This window comes from Sinocyclocheilus rhinocerous, unplaced genomic scaffold, assembly GCF_001515625.1.
Source record: "Sinocyclocheilus rhinocerous isolate Xijiao unplaced genomic scaffold, SAMN03320098_v1.1 scaffold4546, whole genome shotgun sequence".
In the NCBI taxonomy this organism is placed as follows: Eukaryota; Metazoa; Chordata; class Actinopteri; order Cypriniformes; family Cyprinidae; genus Sinocyclocheilus; species Sinocyclocheilus rhinocerous.
In genome coordinates, this window is record NW_015636193.1 from 89873 (window position 1) to 108548 (window position 18676).

Sequence of the window (18676 nt, forward strand, 5' to 3'; positions counted from 1 at the left end):
AATTATATATATATATATATATATATATATATATATATAAAATGCATTATTATTATTACTATTTAAATTCCTGTGTTCCGTAGATTAAAATTTGTTAAATTTATTTTGAATGTATTTATCTTGTTTAACAATAGCTAGGCTAGCCAGAACTGAGAGTCTGAAGATTATTTTGCTATAATTTGTCATCTTAAAATATACTGGCTTATTTCACTTATCTGGTCAATACTACAAAAGTGAAATCACATTTATTGGCTGATAGTACTATGACTGCCAACACATTCCTAACTCTTGCCACATCTTGCCCATTTTAGCCCCTCACCCTGGCACTATACTTCATGGCCCACTGTCAACTACCACCTCACATCCTACCATAACCAAACACCACATTCACTACTGACTCCTCATCATGCCACACTCCATATTATCATTTGTAAGTGTGCTTTTGTGTTGTGTTTTTTGTATTAAGTGCATGAAGAACACACTTCAGGCTGCTCTATTGACTCAGCGTGAGACCTGATACAGACACAAAACTCATCCGAGTGAACACTGTGAGCCCGCTGTGTCCGTGTACATCCTCAAACAGCAGGAGGCAACAGCAGAGTGGCAACATATATTATAGCAAACTCATTTCATGTGTGTCTCATGAGTGCACAGAACCTGTTTGCAATCCAATCACATCTCTAATATCATCATGCATTTCGTTGTATCATTATGATGTTAATGCTCGCTCAGATAAATATATAAAAGCCTGTGTAAACATTATAGGAAGTGTGTAAATGCAGATTGGCTTGATTCAGAACTGAGAGTCACTACAAAGCAACGTCTTCAACATTGTGAAAGTCACAGCATTGAATTTCTATTGTGTGTGGGGTATTATAACAGGGATGGGCTGTTCACATGGTAACAGATTGACAACAGGACACACATACGCTCTTCACTTGTGTCTCTCTTCTGTCGGTTTAAAACAAGCTCCTAGGAATGTGTGCAGGGACTCATTTCATCCATCTTCAAAGGTGATTTTTCTAAAGCTCACTCTCGTGAAAACTTTCAGTGAGTAACTGATAAACATCTCACCTGTGTTGACCTCCAGCAGTCTCTTCTTCTTCATCTGCCGCTCCTGCTTCTCTCGTTCCGCCTTCTCTTTGGCTATCCTCGCTTTCCTCTGCTTCTCCTCCGCCTCTCTTCTCCTTGCATTCTCCTTCACTGCTTGCTAGAGAGAAAAAAGACAGAGATAGAGCAGACTATTGAGGAAACAAGGAAAGTCTGAAGTGAATAGATATTCAGTGTTATGTGGAGACATTTCAGTTCATTTCAGTTCTTTAGATTTAGTGTTGTGTTATACGTTTAAATGTTTACAGCTCAACAACCTGACAGAAGCCTGACTTCAAAAACAGAAAAAGTTATAAGTAAAAAGTTCTAAGTGAATAAAACTTGTATATAAATTATAAGTGAATTTGATTAACAAAAATTAGTACAACATACTCTATAGGGCTGTGTATCACCAGCAAAGTCACGATACGATACGTATCACGATACAGGACTGCACTGAAATTTTGAACACAGCACTAATACTCTACCATTTAATCATGTTGGGACAGTAAAAATATACTAATACTTTTATTTAGCACAGATTCATTAAATTGACCAAAAGTGACAGTAAAGACATGTATACTGTTTATTTCAGTTGCAATCATTAACTCCCCTGACATACAAGACATTCTGCTGATGCGAATAAAACTGAGTGGCACCAAACTAGAGCCTCAGTAAACAGTCCATAAATAGAGATTTGAATGATTTTGAGAACTAAGTTGAATCTCTACAAATGTCCATGTGCAAAACTATTCAACCCCAAAAGTCAAAAAGTATTTGGCGGAGCATTCTTTAATCTTCATACCCTCCAATAAATGCTTCTGGCAAATGTTCAGAGGATCCTGACACCTTTCTATTGGACTCTTAGCCTACTGCTCATGTGAAAAGCTTCCAGCTCACTGACATTTTGTGCTTTCTGTGCTGCCACCACTTGTTTCAAATCCCATCAAAGATTTTCAATGGGATTTAAATCCGGAGGCTGAGATGGCCACTCAAGGACATTCCAGGACCCATCCCTGAAGCAAGTGCTGGTAGATGCTCCGGATCATTGTCTCGCTGGAAAGTCCAATGATAACCAAGCTTCAATTTACACACTGAAGGCATCACACTCTTCGCCAAAATGGCTTGAAATTTCAAAGAGTCCATGGTGCCAGTCACATGGACAAGACAGCCATTTCCTGCAGCAACAAAACACCTGACTGATCCATCCCAAATGACTTGATGCTTAAGCTAGCTCAAATCATATAAAACAGCCTTGAAATTATAAACAGGAAATATGTGTCATTTAGTTATCGCTCTACCTTTTGTAAAAGCTTTTTAATTGTTACTCTACTGAAATGAGGTGTCATTATAGAGCTCCTGAAGGCTTACTTGTTTTAACACACTATTTTGTAACCTTACATATTAGCAAGTGATAAAAAAAAAAAAAACCTACCTACTGAAAAATCACGACATGGCTATATTAAACTAATGCAATATGAATGCAACAATTGATAAGTTAACATTTGTAAACACTTACAATCTAATGAATAACTTTGATTGCAATCAAAATCATAATTAGTTACATAATATATTTGATTGCACAACAGTATATAAAATCCAATGTTGCATATTTAATAACATCATAAAAGTTCCCAAAAGTAGGAACATTATAAAAGTAAAGCAAGTTTTACAAGCAGGCGACTTACACAACCCAGCAAAGTTTCAGGCATTGACAGTTACATCATTTATTTTTTCTCCACCAAAAAATTCAGGGAAAAGTTGCCCGGTATTAATAAGTTGAATTAATGAAATAGTAGCACTATATATTACCTAATCAATTAACGGAACAACATTACCTTGGAGGAGAAAATGTGCTACATAGAGAAAATTTTGATTTAAAAAAAGAGCAACAGTGAAAATATAGTTGAAGTAAGTAAGGAAGGAAAGAGGGAGGGAAGAAAGAAAGAAAGAAAGAAAGAAAGAAAGACAGACAAACTGGAAAAAAATAGTGTTAAGTGGAGTAAATTTTGGCAGAAAGAGACCTCTCATTAACCAAGGCATTTTATTCCCAGGTTTTCACAATGTTCTGAGCACTTCAGATGTCTCCGAGAAAATCTGTGGGGCAAGAACAGAGCTAAATTTCCCTTCTTGCTGGCTTTCTTTCCTTTTTGACCATTAGTGGTTGAAGAGGGTTGTTAGAAATCTATAACTCCTCTCTTGGTTTGATGAGGGCTACTTGTCTAGGTGTAAGAAGAACACTCGGGCAATCAGACTAAGCTATCAGAAAGTAACATCATTAGAGCAGTCACCTTGTCCTAACACTTCATATGCCTCTTTCTTCAGCTCTCTTTCTCTCTGTAGCCTTAAAAGCCTTTTCCAGATAATGGATGTATTTCTAAGTGTGTGGAAAAGAGCCAGTGGCACAGCTTACACAAAGGTACGGTGTAAGAGGCAAAAGACGAACAGGTTTAATGAGAAAAGGCAGAAAGAAAGAGTGGGGAGAGGGAGTTCAACACAAATGGAGATATAAAGACGGCTGAGGAATAACCTGAATTCAAAATTCAATAATTTGAATATGGGTATGAGTACTGCATTTCTAGATTCTAAAGAAGTTAAATGTATTTACAGAAGTAATGCACATATCCTGGGCTCAGAACTTACTTTTCTCACACATATGCAAATGAATATATGCTAAGCAGTTTTTTGCTTTTTATATATATATATATATATATATATATATATATATATGTGTGTGTGCCAAAACATTACATTTCACCATCATATCATATATTTGTCTTGTGGAAAACCTCTCTCCACACCTGCTCTAAGAGGGGATTGACAAAAAAAATACCTTTGTGATGGCTAAAGTATACTTTGCTGTCTATTTTCTGCACAGATCACAGATCTCAAACAGATCCATACTTGCAGCATGGCTATTGAATATGGCTATTGACGGTGGGTCAGAACAGAGTATAAGTCACATGATAAGGAGGCTTATTCCTCATTGCGTGAGGCGGATTACGGCCACAGTCTGCGATCACAGTAAATCGAGATGGAGATGGAAGATGGGCTAAATCAGCTTTCCTCTCCACATCCCTGTGACTGTGCGCACACACAGAGCGCTTTAAACACTTTAATTAGAATTAGGGGGAGAATGAAAAGCAGCAGTGCATGACCTCACGCTCGGTAGCACGCGGACATCAATATCAACACTAATACAAGAGGGGATTCATAATGACCCTGCCCTACCTTCAACACTTTTAGACTTGTAATTCACTGTTTGCGACTTGTTAGTTATCACTGATGTTGGCTAAATGCAAATTCTACACATTTCAAAACACTTTGCTAGAAGGCATTGACTTTCTTATGCTACTCAAGTATCCAATTTAATATAGTCCTCACTGACAAAGCAAAGAAGGCAACTAAATAATTTACATTCAAGCTTGTTTCTTAGCCGCAACTTGCTCAGTAGGGCTTTCTACACAGAAAGTGATGTCAGCGGTAGGCACCTATAATGGGATGCGGCGGTATTGCACAGATGTCGTTTCAACACTTCAGAAGCACTACACAGAAGGAGGTCTTACCTAACGTGCTCTGTTTGTGACCGGTAGCCTCATCTGAACCGCATATGACAGGTAAGTCAATGCAACCTCTCGCGCAGCCAGCGGGTAAAGCATTGATAGCAGTTTAGAGTAAGAGATTGTCAACAAGCGCAACGATTAAGTAGACAGCACCTCGGTGTACGACAGCTCCGGCGTGAGTCAGCGTTCAGGAGCAGATGGGCCTACACTGAACGCCGAGTTAACTAGTTATTAGATGTTCAATAACAGCTCTGTGGAAAATGTGCAGAAGGCTGAGGATGTTCCATCATGCCTATTCAGCAGCATAATATAAAATAATAACATACGAGCTGGTCTAATCCCTGGCTGAACATCACGATAGAAGAATTACCGACAAGAACAGGCTCTTAGAGAAACGTCACAACAGAAGAAATGTATGTTTCCGCATTGAATGGCATTATTAAGTGCTTTTGCAACGATTAAGTAGACAGCACCTCATATGCCATGCCTCATACGACAGCTCCGGCGTGAGTCAGCGTTCAGGAGCAGATGGGCCTACACTGAACGCCGAGTTAACTAGTTATTAGATGTTCAATAACAGCTCTGTGGAAAATGTGCAGAAGGCTGAGGATGTTCCATCATGCCTATTCAGCAGCATAATAGAAAATAATAACATACGAGCTGGTCTAATCCCTGGCTGAACATCACGATAGAAGAATTACCGACAAGAACAGGCTCTTAGAGAAACGTCACAACAGAAGAAATGTATGTTTCCGCATTGAATGGCATTATTAAGTGCTTTTACACACTTCATTATCATAGCTACAGAAAAGGTCAGTTTGCTAAAGAAAGAAAGCATGAAAAACATTTATGAAAAGATTTATGATTACCTTTATTCACATATAGGTTGAATTGTAACACACACAAGTCACAAAACCTGTTTTTAATGAGTAGAGATAATAGTTTCAATTGTCTGAGAGGCCTTAAAGGATGCACTATATTGTGCTGATATTGATTCTTTTGGAAGTAAATCTCACAATGCTGAATAAATACTGAAAAGGTGTAACTACAGTCTGAATCAACAGCAATTACTGTTAACGTACATACACCACTGATTAATTTAATCAAATGTGAATCAAAGTCACTGCCCCAGTCACTCCCAGTACTGTTGATCTCACACAGTGTATAAAGCTGCCACTGGCTGTGAGAGCATCAGAGATACAGAGGCATTGAATAGTGACTTAAATTTTGGTTTGTATTTCACATAGCTACTGTATGAATTACCAGTACATTCACTTTTTAGTAAGTTACAGTATTCGTACAGAGTAAATGATAATTTTCATTGTGGAGTTGGACTTTTAAAGAGTTAACAGCAGGACGCTGACTTGTAAATTCTCATGAATACACACACACAGAGACACAAAATAAAGGTGATGAGAGTTCAGGGAGAGAAAGCGTGTGAGAGGATGGGGGTTACCCACACACACAGTCTTTACTGTTAGCCATAGTCAGCATCCGTGTATGTGTGTAAATGACTGATGAGGGGTTAAGGGGAGAATCCCACACACAGCTGAGGAGAAGAAACTCCTCAGAATACACTATCAATCTCTCTGACCCCCACACACACCATTACAAAACGTTACTGATGAACTTTAACTTGCCTCAACACACCTGCCTGGAAGTTTCAAGTATACCTAGTAAGACCTTGATTAGCTGGTTCAGGTGTGTTTGATTAGGGTTGGAGCTAAACTCTGCAGGACACCGGCCCTCCAGGACGAGTTTGGGGACCCCTGTTCTAGACCAAAGGCCCATTGCTACCAAGAATGATAACTGTAACTATAAAGTTTTAATAATCATTCTAATTCTATTAGAATAGGGAAGTCCACACCACAACTATAACACTAACAACACAAAGGAACATTGCCGTTAACAGCCAACCAGAATCCACTCCATTTTAAAGTGCTTGAGCATATAAAGCAAAGCTACTTTGTTGTGTTGCAAAGCTACTCCAGTGACTATTTTCCATTCCAATCTTAAATAAAACATCTAGAAATACTACTCAAATGTTATTAGATATACATAACTTCAGACTTCACAAAGCCAATTTGCGATGCACAGACGGTGAATTACATTACTTTGGGTGTTAAAATATGCTCTCAAAATTACAAGAAAGACTCCTAGGATGTTTGTTTGTGTGCTGGATTTGTGGTAATGGCATCAAACCAGCTTTTGGCCTAGGAACCATTTTGGTGGAAAATGCAGGAACAAGGGAGCTTCTGAAAAGAAGCATGGGTGCAAAATGTTTGCGTTTAGTTTCTCAATCTCTGCAAACTTCTGCACTTGTATCTCTTTGAGTCTATTTAAATCAGCATTCACACTGAGAGAGACGACTCCATGTGAGCTGAACAAAGTGTGTCGGAAAGAGTCTAAAATGCTGTTACAAGTGATTGATGCCTGGCAAACTCTAAACTCAAAGCTGGGGCTCTCATAAGACATGCCTTAATATAGATCACAACAGCTGCCTGCCTACCTCATATAATCCTGCTAATCTGATGAAGCCACTCTCTCTACAAATCTGCTCGGCTCCTGCCAAGCCCGATGTGTCTGATTAGACTCCGCCCACTCTCCCAGTCAACAGGGGACTAAACTCCTCACTTCTCATATGCATAAATGGCCTTTAACTGTGTTAAGGTGGAGAGCGAGGGGAAAGAGATAAACACAGGGTGCAGAAATTAGGACGGAACTCTGCGGTCTCCCTCGCCCCGAAATCATCTGTTTTCTCATTACAGAGCTGATCTCCATTTTCTAGTCATCGTTTGAACTTAATTACTGCAGTCGTGCCAGGACTGGGGCTCTCGCTATTTCCCCCCTTGCTAGCGTCAAACTCAGTTTGACAGGAGACAATTCAGGGAGATTCAGACCCGCTATGGAGGGTTACAGTGACCGAAGCTAATTTCACTACAGTAATTGCTTTGGCATCGGACGAAACGGTGCCATTTTGTTTATGTTCTCAGAGTAACTCTAAGGCAAATTGAAGGGAAAAAACATCAAAGCAAAACGCAAGACTCATCAATGGCAGAAATCAGGCTTTCTGGACAAATTTCAGATAGAAACGTGAACATGTTTTAGTGATTCCTTTGTAAACTGACAAGACATGACTAACTACACAGAAACAGCTCTACACAGTACCACACTCAAAGTGCTCTGCAGTTTCTAGAATTAGTGTAATACAATCTTATTTAGTTACTGGACATACAGTATATGGGGTATAGACAATTATCCAAGGGAGGTGCTCTACAGCTGCCCAATAGGTCTCTGTTAGCACAGTTTAGCATCAAGCAAAGACAGAAAGCAGTCAATAGACACTGTTTATTCAAAGAAGCACTCTGCCTTCCTGTCTTTTTTTAACAATGACTGCCAAAGCACAGGGGATTCCCTCAGTTTGAAGGCGAGTCTTGGACTGGGTGCTTGCCATTTGGTATTACATTTTATTTAGCAAAAAAAAAAAACAAATGGAGGTGGTAAATAAAACTGTTAATTCAGTTACATCAGTGGTTCTCAAAGCTCTCCATGAAGTACCCCCAGCACTGCACATTTTGTATGTCTCCCTATATCTGACACACCCACTTCAGGTCTTGCAGTCTCCATTAATGAGCTGATGAGTTGAATCAGGTGTGATAGAGGGAGACATACAAAATGTGCAGGGCTGGCCGGGGGTACTCCAGGTAAACTAAGTGAACTGTCCACATCAGGAGTCCTGAAAGTGAAAAGTGACGTGAGGCCAAGTATGGTAACCCATACTCTGAATCCAAGTGCACACACACAGCAATGAGTAGTGAACACACACACAACGTGAACATACAACCGGAGCAGTGGGCAGCCATAATTGCTGCGGCACCCGGGGAGCAGTTGGGGCTTTGGTGCCTTGCTCAGTCGTGGTATTGAGGGTGGAAGAGAACGTTGTATATTCATATATATACATATATAGTTAGTTAGTTATCTTTTCCCTAATGATGCCTTACAATGCAATCCAAGTGGGGAGCTCATTCGTTTTTGAAACAGTCATTATCATTGAGATGAACTATATTAAATCTTGTATTTACTGCATTGATAGCTCTTATAGAGGACTATATAACCACTTTAATTAACTTATATATCATAAATAGCAATTATAAATCTTGAATTGTTGTTTTATGGGTTGTGCCAAGGAGAGATGAGCGAATGCCTATTTTCCATTCTGCTCTCTCTCTTTTTCCGCCTGCAGGTCATCCCGTGTTCACCCACTCTCCCTTGTCTGTCTGCCATTAGCCACGGTCAATTGGATTCCTGTCAGCACCGCCGAACTGCTGCTGGTCTATTTCAAACAGGTGGATGAGCAGAGAGGGGCAACACTCATACACACACGCACACTAAAAGACTCTGAAACACACATAGTTCAATGTAAAATGACTAGCACTCAGTGCACTAGGGGCTCAGGGCAGGCAAGGGCATGTCCAACATTAGCATCCTTTTGAATGTTAGTGATGAGGATCACACAGAATGAACCGTATGCAGCAGAATGTTCACCTCGTCACCTTCCTCACCTGGTCGGTCTGTTATGAGGAAGGTTGTGACAACACTTCAATGTTTTGATGTGTTTGTGAGCCTGCATGTAACAGTGTGGCTATTTGCCGATAAGACAGAGCTGCCAGCTAAAGGTCAGAAGTCAACTGTAGAAATGAAAGAGTTGTGGTTGCCACAGCAACTCCCATGGTACAGGATTATGGGGTATGATTCAGAGGTTTGGCAAGGCTTGTGTGGCTCTCTTGAGCTTTAGTCTCATAATTAACTGCTGCTTAAAACAATTCACCCCCTTTTTGCCATTTTTTTTTAGTATTTTACAAGTAAGGATATATTCTTAGAACAACCTGTAGCTCAGAGCGAGGTGTGAAATCAAATTACTATTACCATTTCGCCTAAGAGTCATGTCTCAAATCCTTTCATTTTCAAAAAGCACAGACCAAAATGTGGCCGCACAGATTTTCAGTATTTGAATTATCTAGTATTCATATGGGTTATGATGCCCAAAAATGCTGTTGACGTAACTCACTGGGTTTAGAAACACAGTCAATGTTCCTATATGGAGGAGAAGTGAAAGAAGCTGAAGTGAGGTGGGATCTTCATCTCTCCCTACACAAATTCAATTATTCATAACAGTCTGATTGGCAGGAATGGTCATTTGCTGCTGCAGCAGCATTATTACTTTCTTTTTCTCCCTCTTTTTTCATTTAATTCTCTGTATAGCTCCCATATTAGTCTGTCTCCTAGTCTCTCTTTTTGTCTTTTTCTTTCTTCATTTTTGTCACTTTTCCACCCTAAGAAAGAGAATAGGAAAACAGGGTGAGGAAGTCGGAATGGAATGTGTGTGTGTGTGTGTGTGTGTGTATGTGCGCGCAAGTATGTGTCCGCGCTTCTGGGAATCAGTGGAGCAAGCGGCCAAAAACAATCTCCATCAAAACAAAGCAGTCAGAACTGAAGAGAAAGCACGATAGAGATGTTACTGAGAGGATGACTAAGCATGTGTGGCTGCAGGTCTGCATGTGTGTGAGTGTTTGGCATGCAGGAATGTGTGAGTGCATACAGTGCTGCAGTAATGTAAGTGTGTATGAAGGCCTGTAGCCTCCTGCTCTACTGCTGGTCCCCTGCCACTCCTCAGCATTGATTTAAACAAGCTGCTTCTGAGGGCTGAAATCTCACTGACCTGGAAAAGGGCTGAAAGAGGGAGAGAGTGAGGCCCGGGACATTCTGTTTGAGGGTGAAAAACGGACAGGAGAGAAAGAGAAGCAGAGGACAGGAAGAGTGGGATAGAGAAACATTTACAACTGGCTACATACCTTTAAAATCTTAAAGTCAGAGACGCTATATTTAAAGTCAACATGAAACCAAAATTGAACCTGTTTACTTTGTTAATTCACATTGCTACTGTTATTGTCCACAAGGATCAAAAAAGGCAGCTATATAATTTAAGACTCATTTGTACTGTGTGAAAAAATAGTAAGTGTGACCAGCCAATATATTATAGACAATATTTTGTTATAAAATTAATTAAACATAATTTACATCAACACTGTACAAAAGGAATAATTAATATTATGGTAAATATAATGTAATATAATTTTATAAAATATAATATATTTTATATATTCGAAATAATAATAATTAGAAGAATTAATTAGGGATGCTCCGATCAGGATTTTTGCAGCCGATACTGAGTACCGATTTCTTGTCATGATCGGCCGATACCGATTCTGATGCTTCAAGCTTTATATAGACGGTTTGATCGGGTGCACGCGCCTGGCCCGAAGTTAACTTCCGGTCTGTCTTTGTTTATCAGTCTGGCTATGGCGCCGGCTACAAACGCAGTTAAAGTTAAGGTGATGAGTAGACTGAAGTTGGGCTCAGGTGGTTGTGCTGTGGGATGTGTTTCCCATACATTTATTTATTTGTGGCGCTCGCCACAATATCAAAACTGACCGATTTTCCAAAAGGCTTTGTTGAATAAACATGAGCACGTACTGCACATTGAAAAATCTAAACGAGGCGCGGGTGTTTTTATATCTCTGTATTTTGAAGGAAGACTATTTTTAGAAAAAATTCGATCTGATTCCATCTGATTTACACAGCAAACATATTTTGTTTTTCCTATATCCACGGGCTCTGCGGATAATCCGCAGGTCAGGTAATAAAAAATGCATTCTGATTATTTGCAGGTGGATAAAATAAATCATAAATGATGCAAATATTAACTACATTTTTTTCATGAGGCAGACGATTTCGTGTGTGTGTGTGTGTGTGTGTGTGTTCGTGTTCGTTCGCCTGATCGGGAAGTTGCAGTGACAGAAACGGTGACATTCCAGATAAAGTTTGAAAGGAGTAAAGCCTGTGTTAATGCTATTGAGTAGGCTATAATGGCCAAAGAAGATATTTTGTTTTATAAATAAACGTTAATTTAAAAGCAGCCCACTATCAGTGTGTTTTGTTACCGTTATACCTTAGGCTCCGACGATGTTTTGTTCGGTCCTCCACGCTGTGACAACTCACAAAAGACTGTTTTTAGCCAAGCAGCGCGGAGAGCTGCTTCAGAAACGTGCTGTAGCTGGCCGGTATAAACACAAGCATTAGAGCGGCCGCGATCAGCTCCGGTTCCCGTGGAGCCTTAACGCGCCGCAGACGCGTTCAGTGAGGTGCAGATCAGCTCTAACGTCACTGAAACTGCTGTTAAAAATGAACCATCCATTCATCATATCATCATGCAAAACATACACAACAAATAGCAAATTTTTCATTGTTTCTCGAAACGTCATAGCATTTCCACACCGGCGATGACATGACTGCAGCGCCAAATAATTTATGTCCCCACCCATCATGTACGTCGTCACGCGTTGACGTCAACAAATTGCGATCGGTTCGTGAGATCGGCCAAGCTAGTGAGTACCGATCGAGTCATAAAATGCTATTATCGGCCGATACCGATCTCAGGCCGATCGATCGGAGCATCCCTAGAATTAATACATAAATATGACATTGACATCATGATTATTTTACTTAAGTCAAAAGAAATTAATAAAAAAAAATTCTAGAAATACTGTAGTTTATTGAAATATTGTATATTATATAATGGGGAGACTGGGGTAAGATGACCCAGTGGGTAAGTTGACCCACCCCCTGAATCTTAGCAACTGTACACTTTTACTGTCATGTGACCATATATTTTGGAACCACCCAACATTTCTGCCAGATTGTGAAAAGGAGAAACACATGGGAGGAGTGGAAAGCACCCATTTACTTAAAAAAATTTTTTTGGCATGTCAAAGTAAAATTTTTGCATAACAGATGTAATGGCTGTTACATCAAAGCAAATTTATCCAGGCCTAAAAATATTTGATACATATAGGTTATTTAGCAACATATAAAATCCGGCAAATTATGTTTCTAAATATTAGTTTGAATTGGTAAGCAAGCTAGTTTTTTTCCTAAATGGAAAAGTGAGCCAAATGCTGTGGGATAAATTAGGCCAGCGTTTTAATTTACCCCACCATAAGGCACTGAAGTTAAATCTCTGAAGTATAAACTGGTATTTTAATGTGATAATACGCAACTGGTTTAATTCATTATATACACACACACACATATTATTTGTTGTTTATTTGGGACAGTGTACAAGTACACCAAATCCTTCTCTGATAACAACCAGATGATGCTTTTCCCCACATTATAATCATATACAGTATTTATCAATATATATGACGGCGCATCTTACCCACTAACTCGGATCAACTTACCTCTAACCTGGGGCAAATTGAGCCACAGGAACACTTTTTTAAATAAGAAGCCATATTTTAGAACCCGTTGTCATAGATACATTCTGATCATTTAAAATGATAGAAATTGAAAAAGGTTAGAGAAAAACGTACTGTGCCATTGTACAACACTAATACCCATTCTCTCAAGAAAGAAACTCAGTCTTGAGCGCAAATGGAGAAAAACTAACTTGGAAGTTTTTTTAGAATTGCATGGAAAAACAGTATGTCCGGCTATAGACAGGCTCTAAAAGCTGCCAGGGCCGAGCATATCCACAATCTCATAGAAAATAACCAAAACAATCCAAGGTTTTTATTTAGCACAGTGGCTAGATTAACAAATAACCAGACACCACCCGTTCTACGGCGTATAATACTTCAGCTTCATTCATCGCACCAAAAGATAAACTGCAGTGCTTTACAATTATAGGACAGGAAGAGCTAAATAAACTTATCACTGCATCTAAACCAACAACATGCCTGTTAGATCCTGTACCCACTAAATTACTGAAAGAGTTGTTACCTGTAGCAGAAGAATCGCTTCTCAATATTATTAACTCGTCGTTGTCTTTAGGTCACGTCCTAAAACCATTCAAGCTGGCGGTTATTAAGCCTCTTATTAAGAAACCACAACTAGACCCTAGTGAACTGGCAAATTACAGACCCATTTCAAATCTTCTGTTTATGTCTAAAAATTTAGAAAAAGTTGTGTCTACTCAAAGAATTTCATAGAATTTCAAGGTAAGAGTGAAGAATTAGGCCCCAACATAGCACAGAAACTGCACTTGTTAAAATTACAAATGACTTGCTTCTTGCGTCAGACCAAGCCTGCATCTCATTGCTAGTTTTACTTGATCTTAGGGCTGCGTTCGACACTATAGATCATGACATACTCATAGATCGATTACAAAACTATACAGGTATTCAAGGGCAGGCTTTAAGATGGTTTAGATCCCACCTGTCCGATCGCTACCACTTTGTTCATTTAAATGAGGAGTCATCTCAATTATCACCAGTAAAATATGGAGTGCCACAAGGATCTGTCCTAGGTCCTCTGCTATTTGCAATATACATGTTGCCCCTTGGTAATATTATTAGAAAATACAGGATTAGCTTCCACTGTTATGCAGATGATACTCAACTATATATCTGTCTTTAATTGATTTTTCCGTACATTTCTGCCATATGTACATAAACTGACAGTCACCACTGATAAGCTACTACTAAATATTGTTGAAACTTAATTTTCTGTAAAGTTGCTTTGCAACGATTTGTATCATAAAAAGCGCTATAGAAATAAACCCGAATTGAATATATAAAACTTCATTTTTCAGACTGCTGATTTGGGTCAATCACAATCCCTATTGCTCTCTCTGTCGCCTTGTTTCACAGCAAGTAAGATGGAGTACAGTGCAGGCTGCTCGTCAGGAGCACCAGTTCCACGTCCCTCGCTGCACCGGGTACAGGTTTCAAAGACGCGCCACAGGAGTGCATTATCATGCATCTGGTGGCGGACACACCGTCAGCTCATTCCCCAAATTTCAGCATTTCCGTCATGAAATCATTTAAAATAATAAAGGCGACGAGATTAGTCTCATCACTGTAGCAGCCAAGTGGAAAATAACTTTGCATTTCAAATGGCTTTTCATAAAGGAGACAGGCGGCTTCTCTTTTGTCAGATTAGTGCACTAGAACCTTCAGAATGGGAATGAAGGGAGTGTGTGAAAGCACATACTCACAATCAATGACAGTAAGTGGAAACAGAAAGAGCTCAAAATCAATGCGTGTGTAACCTGCACCTATCGTTCGAGGGGCGAGCAATATTTGGCTACTAATTACCCAGTATTCCCCCTACTTATGATAACATACACAACAGTTCCTCCTGTTCGAGTAGGTCAAAAGGGATCATGGCTGGAGGAGAAAGAACCAGATTATTCCCAGGTTTGGGCTTCTGCAAAGCTGCAGATCCTGCAAAAAAGAGCCAGTCTCAACCTGGCACTGACATCCCACTCCATTTCATAAGGTACAGCAGCCGTGATTATGATCTGAATCAGAGTGGGCGGCTTACCATGAACATGGCTCTGAAGTTGCTGAGGTCAGTGAAGAGTTCCTCCACGGAGGTCTTCTTGGGGTCGATGGCGAAATACTCCAGCATGTTGAGGTAAAGGGTCATCATATTACTGTGCATGATCACCAGCTTCTGGTACTGATCTCTCGCCTGCGTAGAGAACCTGTGAGGAATCATTGTCAAGGACTTAATCTAAGAGAAAACTAGTATTGGAAAGTGAATGTGCAAATATGTTGTCAAATTTTCATAACATTTTCCATAAAAAAACTAAAGAATACATTTTCTTCTGGATTTTTAAACTTTAGTCCAAGGAAAAATCATCCTAACTTAAAAGTAGATAAATACACCAGCAGTGGTTTATGCAATTGTTATTTAAATTTCAAGTTTATTAGTACAGTGCACTCTCATTTCAAAAAGGAAAACTGTTAATCATGATCACCAGCTTCTGGTACTGATCTTTCGCCTGCGTAGAGAACCTGTGAGGAATCATTGTCAAGGACTTCATCTAAGAGAAAACTAGTATTGGAAAGTGAATGTGCAAATATGTTGTCAAATTTTCATAACATTTTCCATAAAAAAATTAAAGAATACATTTTCTTCTGGATTTTTAAACTTTAGTCCAAGGAAAAATCATCCTAACTTAAAAGTAGATAAATACACCAGCAGTGGTTTATGCAATTGTTATTTAAATTTCAAGTTTATTAGTACAGTGCACTCTCATTTCAAAAAGGAAAACTGTTAATCTTTTAACAGGTCACCATTTGGTAAGGATGCTGTGAAATGCCAGAGCTGGAAGTGTAAAAATTGTTTCTGCTCAGAATGAACCAAAATGAAAATTAATTTTAAATCTCTGATCACATGACTACATTCCCATAATGCAACACTAACTGCAGAGCTGTGCAACCAGCACATGCAAAAACTTTAGTGAAAAGTTTTAGTGAACTTTAGTTTAAAAAAAAAAAAAACCTGCCACACATATAAATAGTCCTAAATAGAAAGTTCATTTTAATTATGATTAAAACTGCTGCACTTGCACAGATCCGAGTGCTGTATCGGTGACTGCTCTTTAGCCAATTAAAACTGTGTCTGTGTGTACAGGAGCCAATGCAAAACATGTAATTTTTTGGGAAAGTATGTATACACACAGGCATTTTGTTCATCAACAAACATAATTATAGATGGTTAAAAACTACATCCAGTGAATATGCATTTAGATCTAATGGCAGTATGTAGACTGCAAATCTCTGCAAAGGCCATGATTTTATGGTGACCTTTATGGCCACACTGAACACCTATGAATTCATTCAGATCTTAGCAAGACTAGAAACTTTCTGAAGATAATGTGAGTAGTGCTTTGTGCAAAACTCATCACCACAATGACGACACGATTGCCTACTGGCTCAAGGTCCATCCATATGATTTACATTTACATGTATGCATTTGACTATCCAAAGTAACTTACATTGCAGTCAAGGAATACATCAGTTAATGCATTCTTTAGAAATCAAAGCCATGGCCTTGGCGTTGTTAGTGCCATGCTAGCGCTATACTGTTTGAGCTGCAGTAATAATATTCTGGTCTCTAAATGTTGCTCAGGTCCCTCAGTGCAAATCTATGAAATTATTTTTGCTCCGCCTGTACTATCTTCAGCTATGCAAAAACTGCTTAACATGTCACACAATTTGAGGTATCATTCTCGTTTGTAGCACAAATGACGTAAAATGAGCTAAACACCTAAATTTAAATGAACCCCTAACACAAAGTATAAGTAATATTAATAGCTGCAAATGACACTAATTAACACCCTGCATGTGATCACTTACATATCAAATGCACACACTGTCATATGTTAACATGCAAGAGTGCACAGAAATATCACATACTTTGAACATAGGTGGTGTGAGAAAAGAGGGATGGGGCAATAATCTTTGATGAAGATCAAAGTTTCCCTCTTGGAATGGAAAGTAAAACCATCTACATCAGCAGACAAAGAAAGAAACAAAGGCCAAAAGGAGAATATTTAAATACATAGATAAGCGCCCTTGGGTTTAGATTTTTTTTACAGTATATAAACAAAAGGGCTCAGAAAAAAGCTTAAATATTCTGATTAGTTACTGCTGAATGAATGAAGTGTTTCACTAGAATGTACGGATATAAAAGCACAACTGACATACAACCCACACAGATTCACTCTCAAGGGCAAAGAAACTTTTCATTGCACACTCAGCCTTAGCTTCATTGAGCCACATCAAATGTATATAACATATTATTATTGTCTATAACATTTCTCACACAAGCATGCACATGCACTGACACTGTGACTCTTTCACACATGCACACACTAGCATGAGAGAATCTGGGTCTAATCTATGCTGTGAAGTCAAATTTCTCACACAAGCATGCACATGCACTGACACTGTGACTCTTGTGTGTCACACATGCACACACTAGCATGAGAGAATCTGGGTCTAATCTATGCTGTGAAGTCAGAAATGCCTATGCAAAGAGGGCAAGCTTTACTCCAAATATCATAGCATTATTTTGACTTTGATGTGGTTTTAATTAGTAATTAATCCAGTTTAAAGCTGGTGCCTCACATCACACTTTAAAAAAAAAATATATATATATTGTTAAAACTTTGGATCAACGTCCAAAAAAGGTTTTCTTTTATACCGGCATTAGCTTTAGAGTGTATGTGTGTGTGTCTGTGTTTATGAGGTGTGTGTACGAGCTGGCCGCGGGGTGAACTGTTCAGTAGGTTGTGCTCTCAGGTTGACTTGTGAATGGCACCACGACAGCCCCTGTGAAGCGCAGACACACTACACACAGATCTGAAGTTAAGTGAAACAACAGATGACAATCTCTCCTGCCATCATTCTCCTGTCTGTCTTAAGTTAAATCCTACAAAATGCTTTAGGGTATTCTGCCCCCTCGCTATAAATAACACTGCATCTGATTTATCAAAGATGCCTTCATCTTCAACTCATACATTAGGACCTCAGTAGATCTCATCTGAATTTGCTTGAAGACTCACATTTATATGAATCATTGAGCAGCTATCCACACAATACAAATTTTAATTTTTATAAGGATTTAAAAAAATGTCTTTTATTTTAAGGACATTATGATTTTTACATGATTTTTGTTTTAGCAATCTTTTAATATCACCAAGGCTCCAACTGTTTTTTATTTTAATATATTTTAAAATGTAATTTATTCCTGTGATGGTAAAGCTGCATTTTCAGTCATCTCATGATACTTCATAAACCATTCTAGTATCCTGATTGTCTTTTTATTGCCAGTGTATTTATATATATATATATATATATATATATATATTCACTGTGTGATAATTACTGTCCTACAAGGCAACAGTTTTTGCAAGCTCACCTGAACATGATTTGCATTATCAGATATTCCTAGGCAAGGAAAAGTGACTATTAGCCACAAATCTGCTAACAAGTGGACATTGAGAAACTGGACAGAGCTTCTCTAACCCACACATCTCACTCCAGGACTCAGCACAACAGGTCCTCCACGACTTATTCACGATGAAGACATTATAAGGGAGGACAGACAGGCTGGCCAGCGATGTTTGTTCAGCATACACATGAAATCTCTGGGGTGTTCTTCTGGCT

General features: G+C 38.9%; 1 protein-coding gene across 1 annotated transcript in view; it reads right to left on the reverse strand.

The window, feature by feature from the left end:
* Positions 1–18676, reverse strand: part of LOC107747718 (protein diaphanous homolog 3-like) — a gene marked incomplete at its 5' end in the record, with an annotated part of 198992 nt that overhangs the window by 70560 nt on the left and 109756 nt on the right. Inside the window, 2 exons of the mRNA XM_016562315.1 lie at positions 1075–1210; positions 15039–15203. Of these exons, the coding sequence (XP_016417801.1) occupies positions 1075–1210; positions 15039–15203 (301 nt within the window). The remainder of the gene's footprint in view (positions 1–1074; positions 1211–15038; positions 15204–18676) is intronic.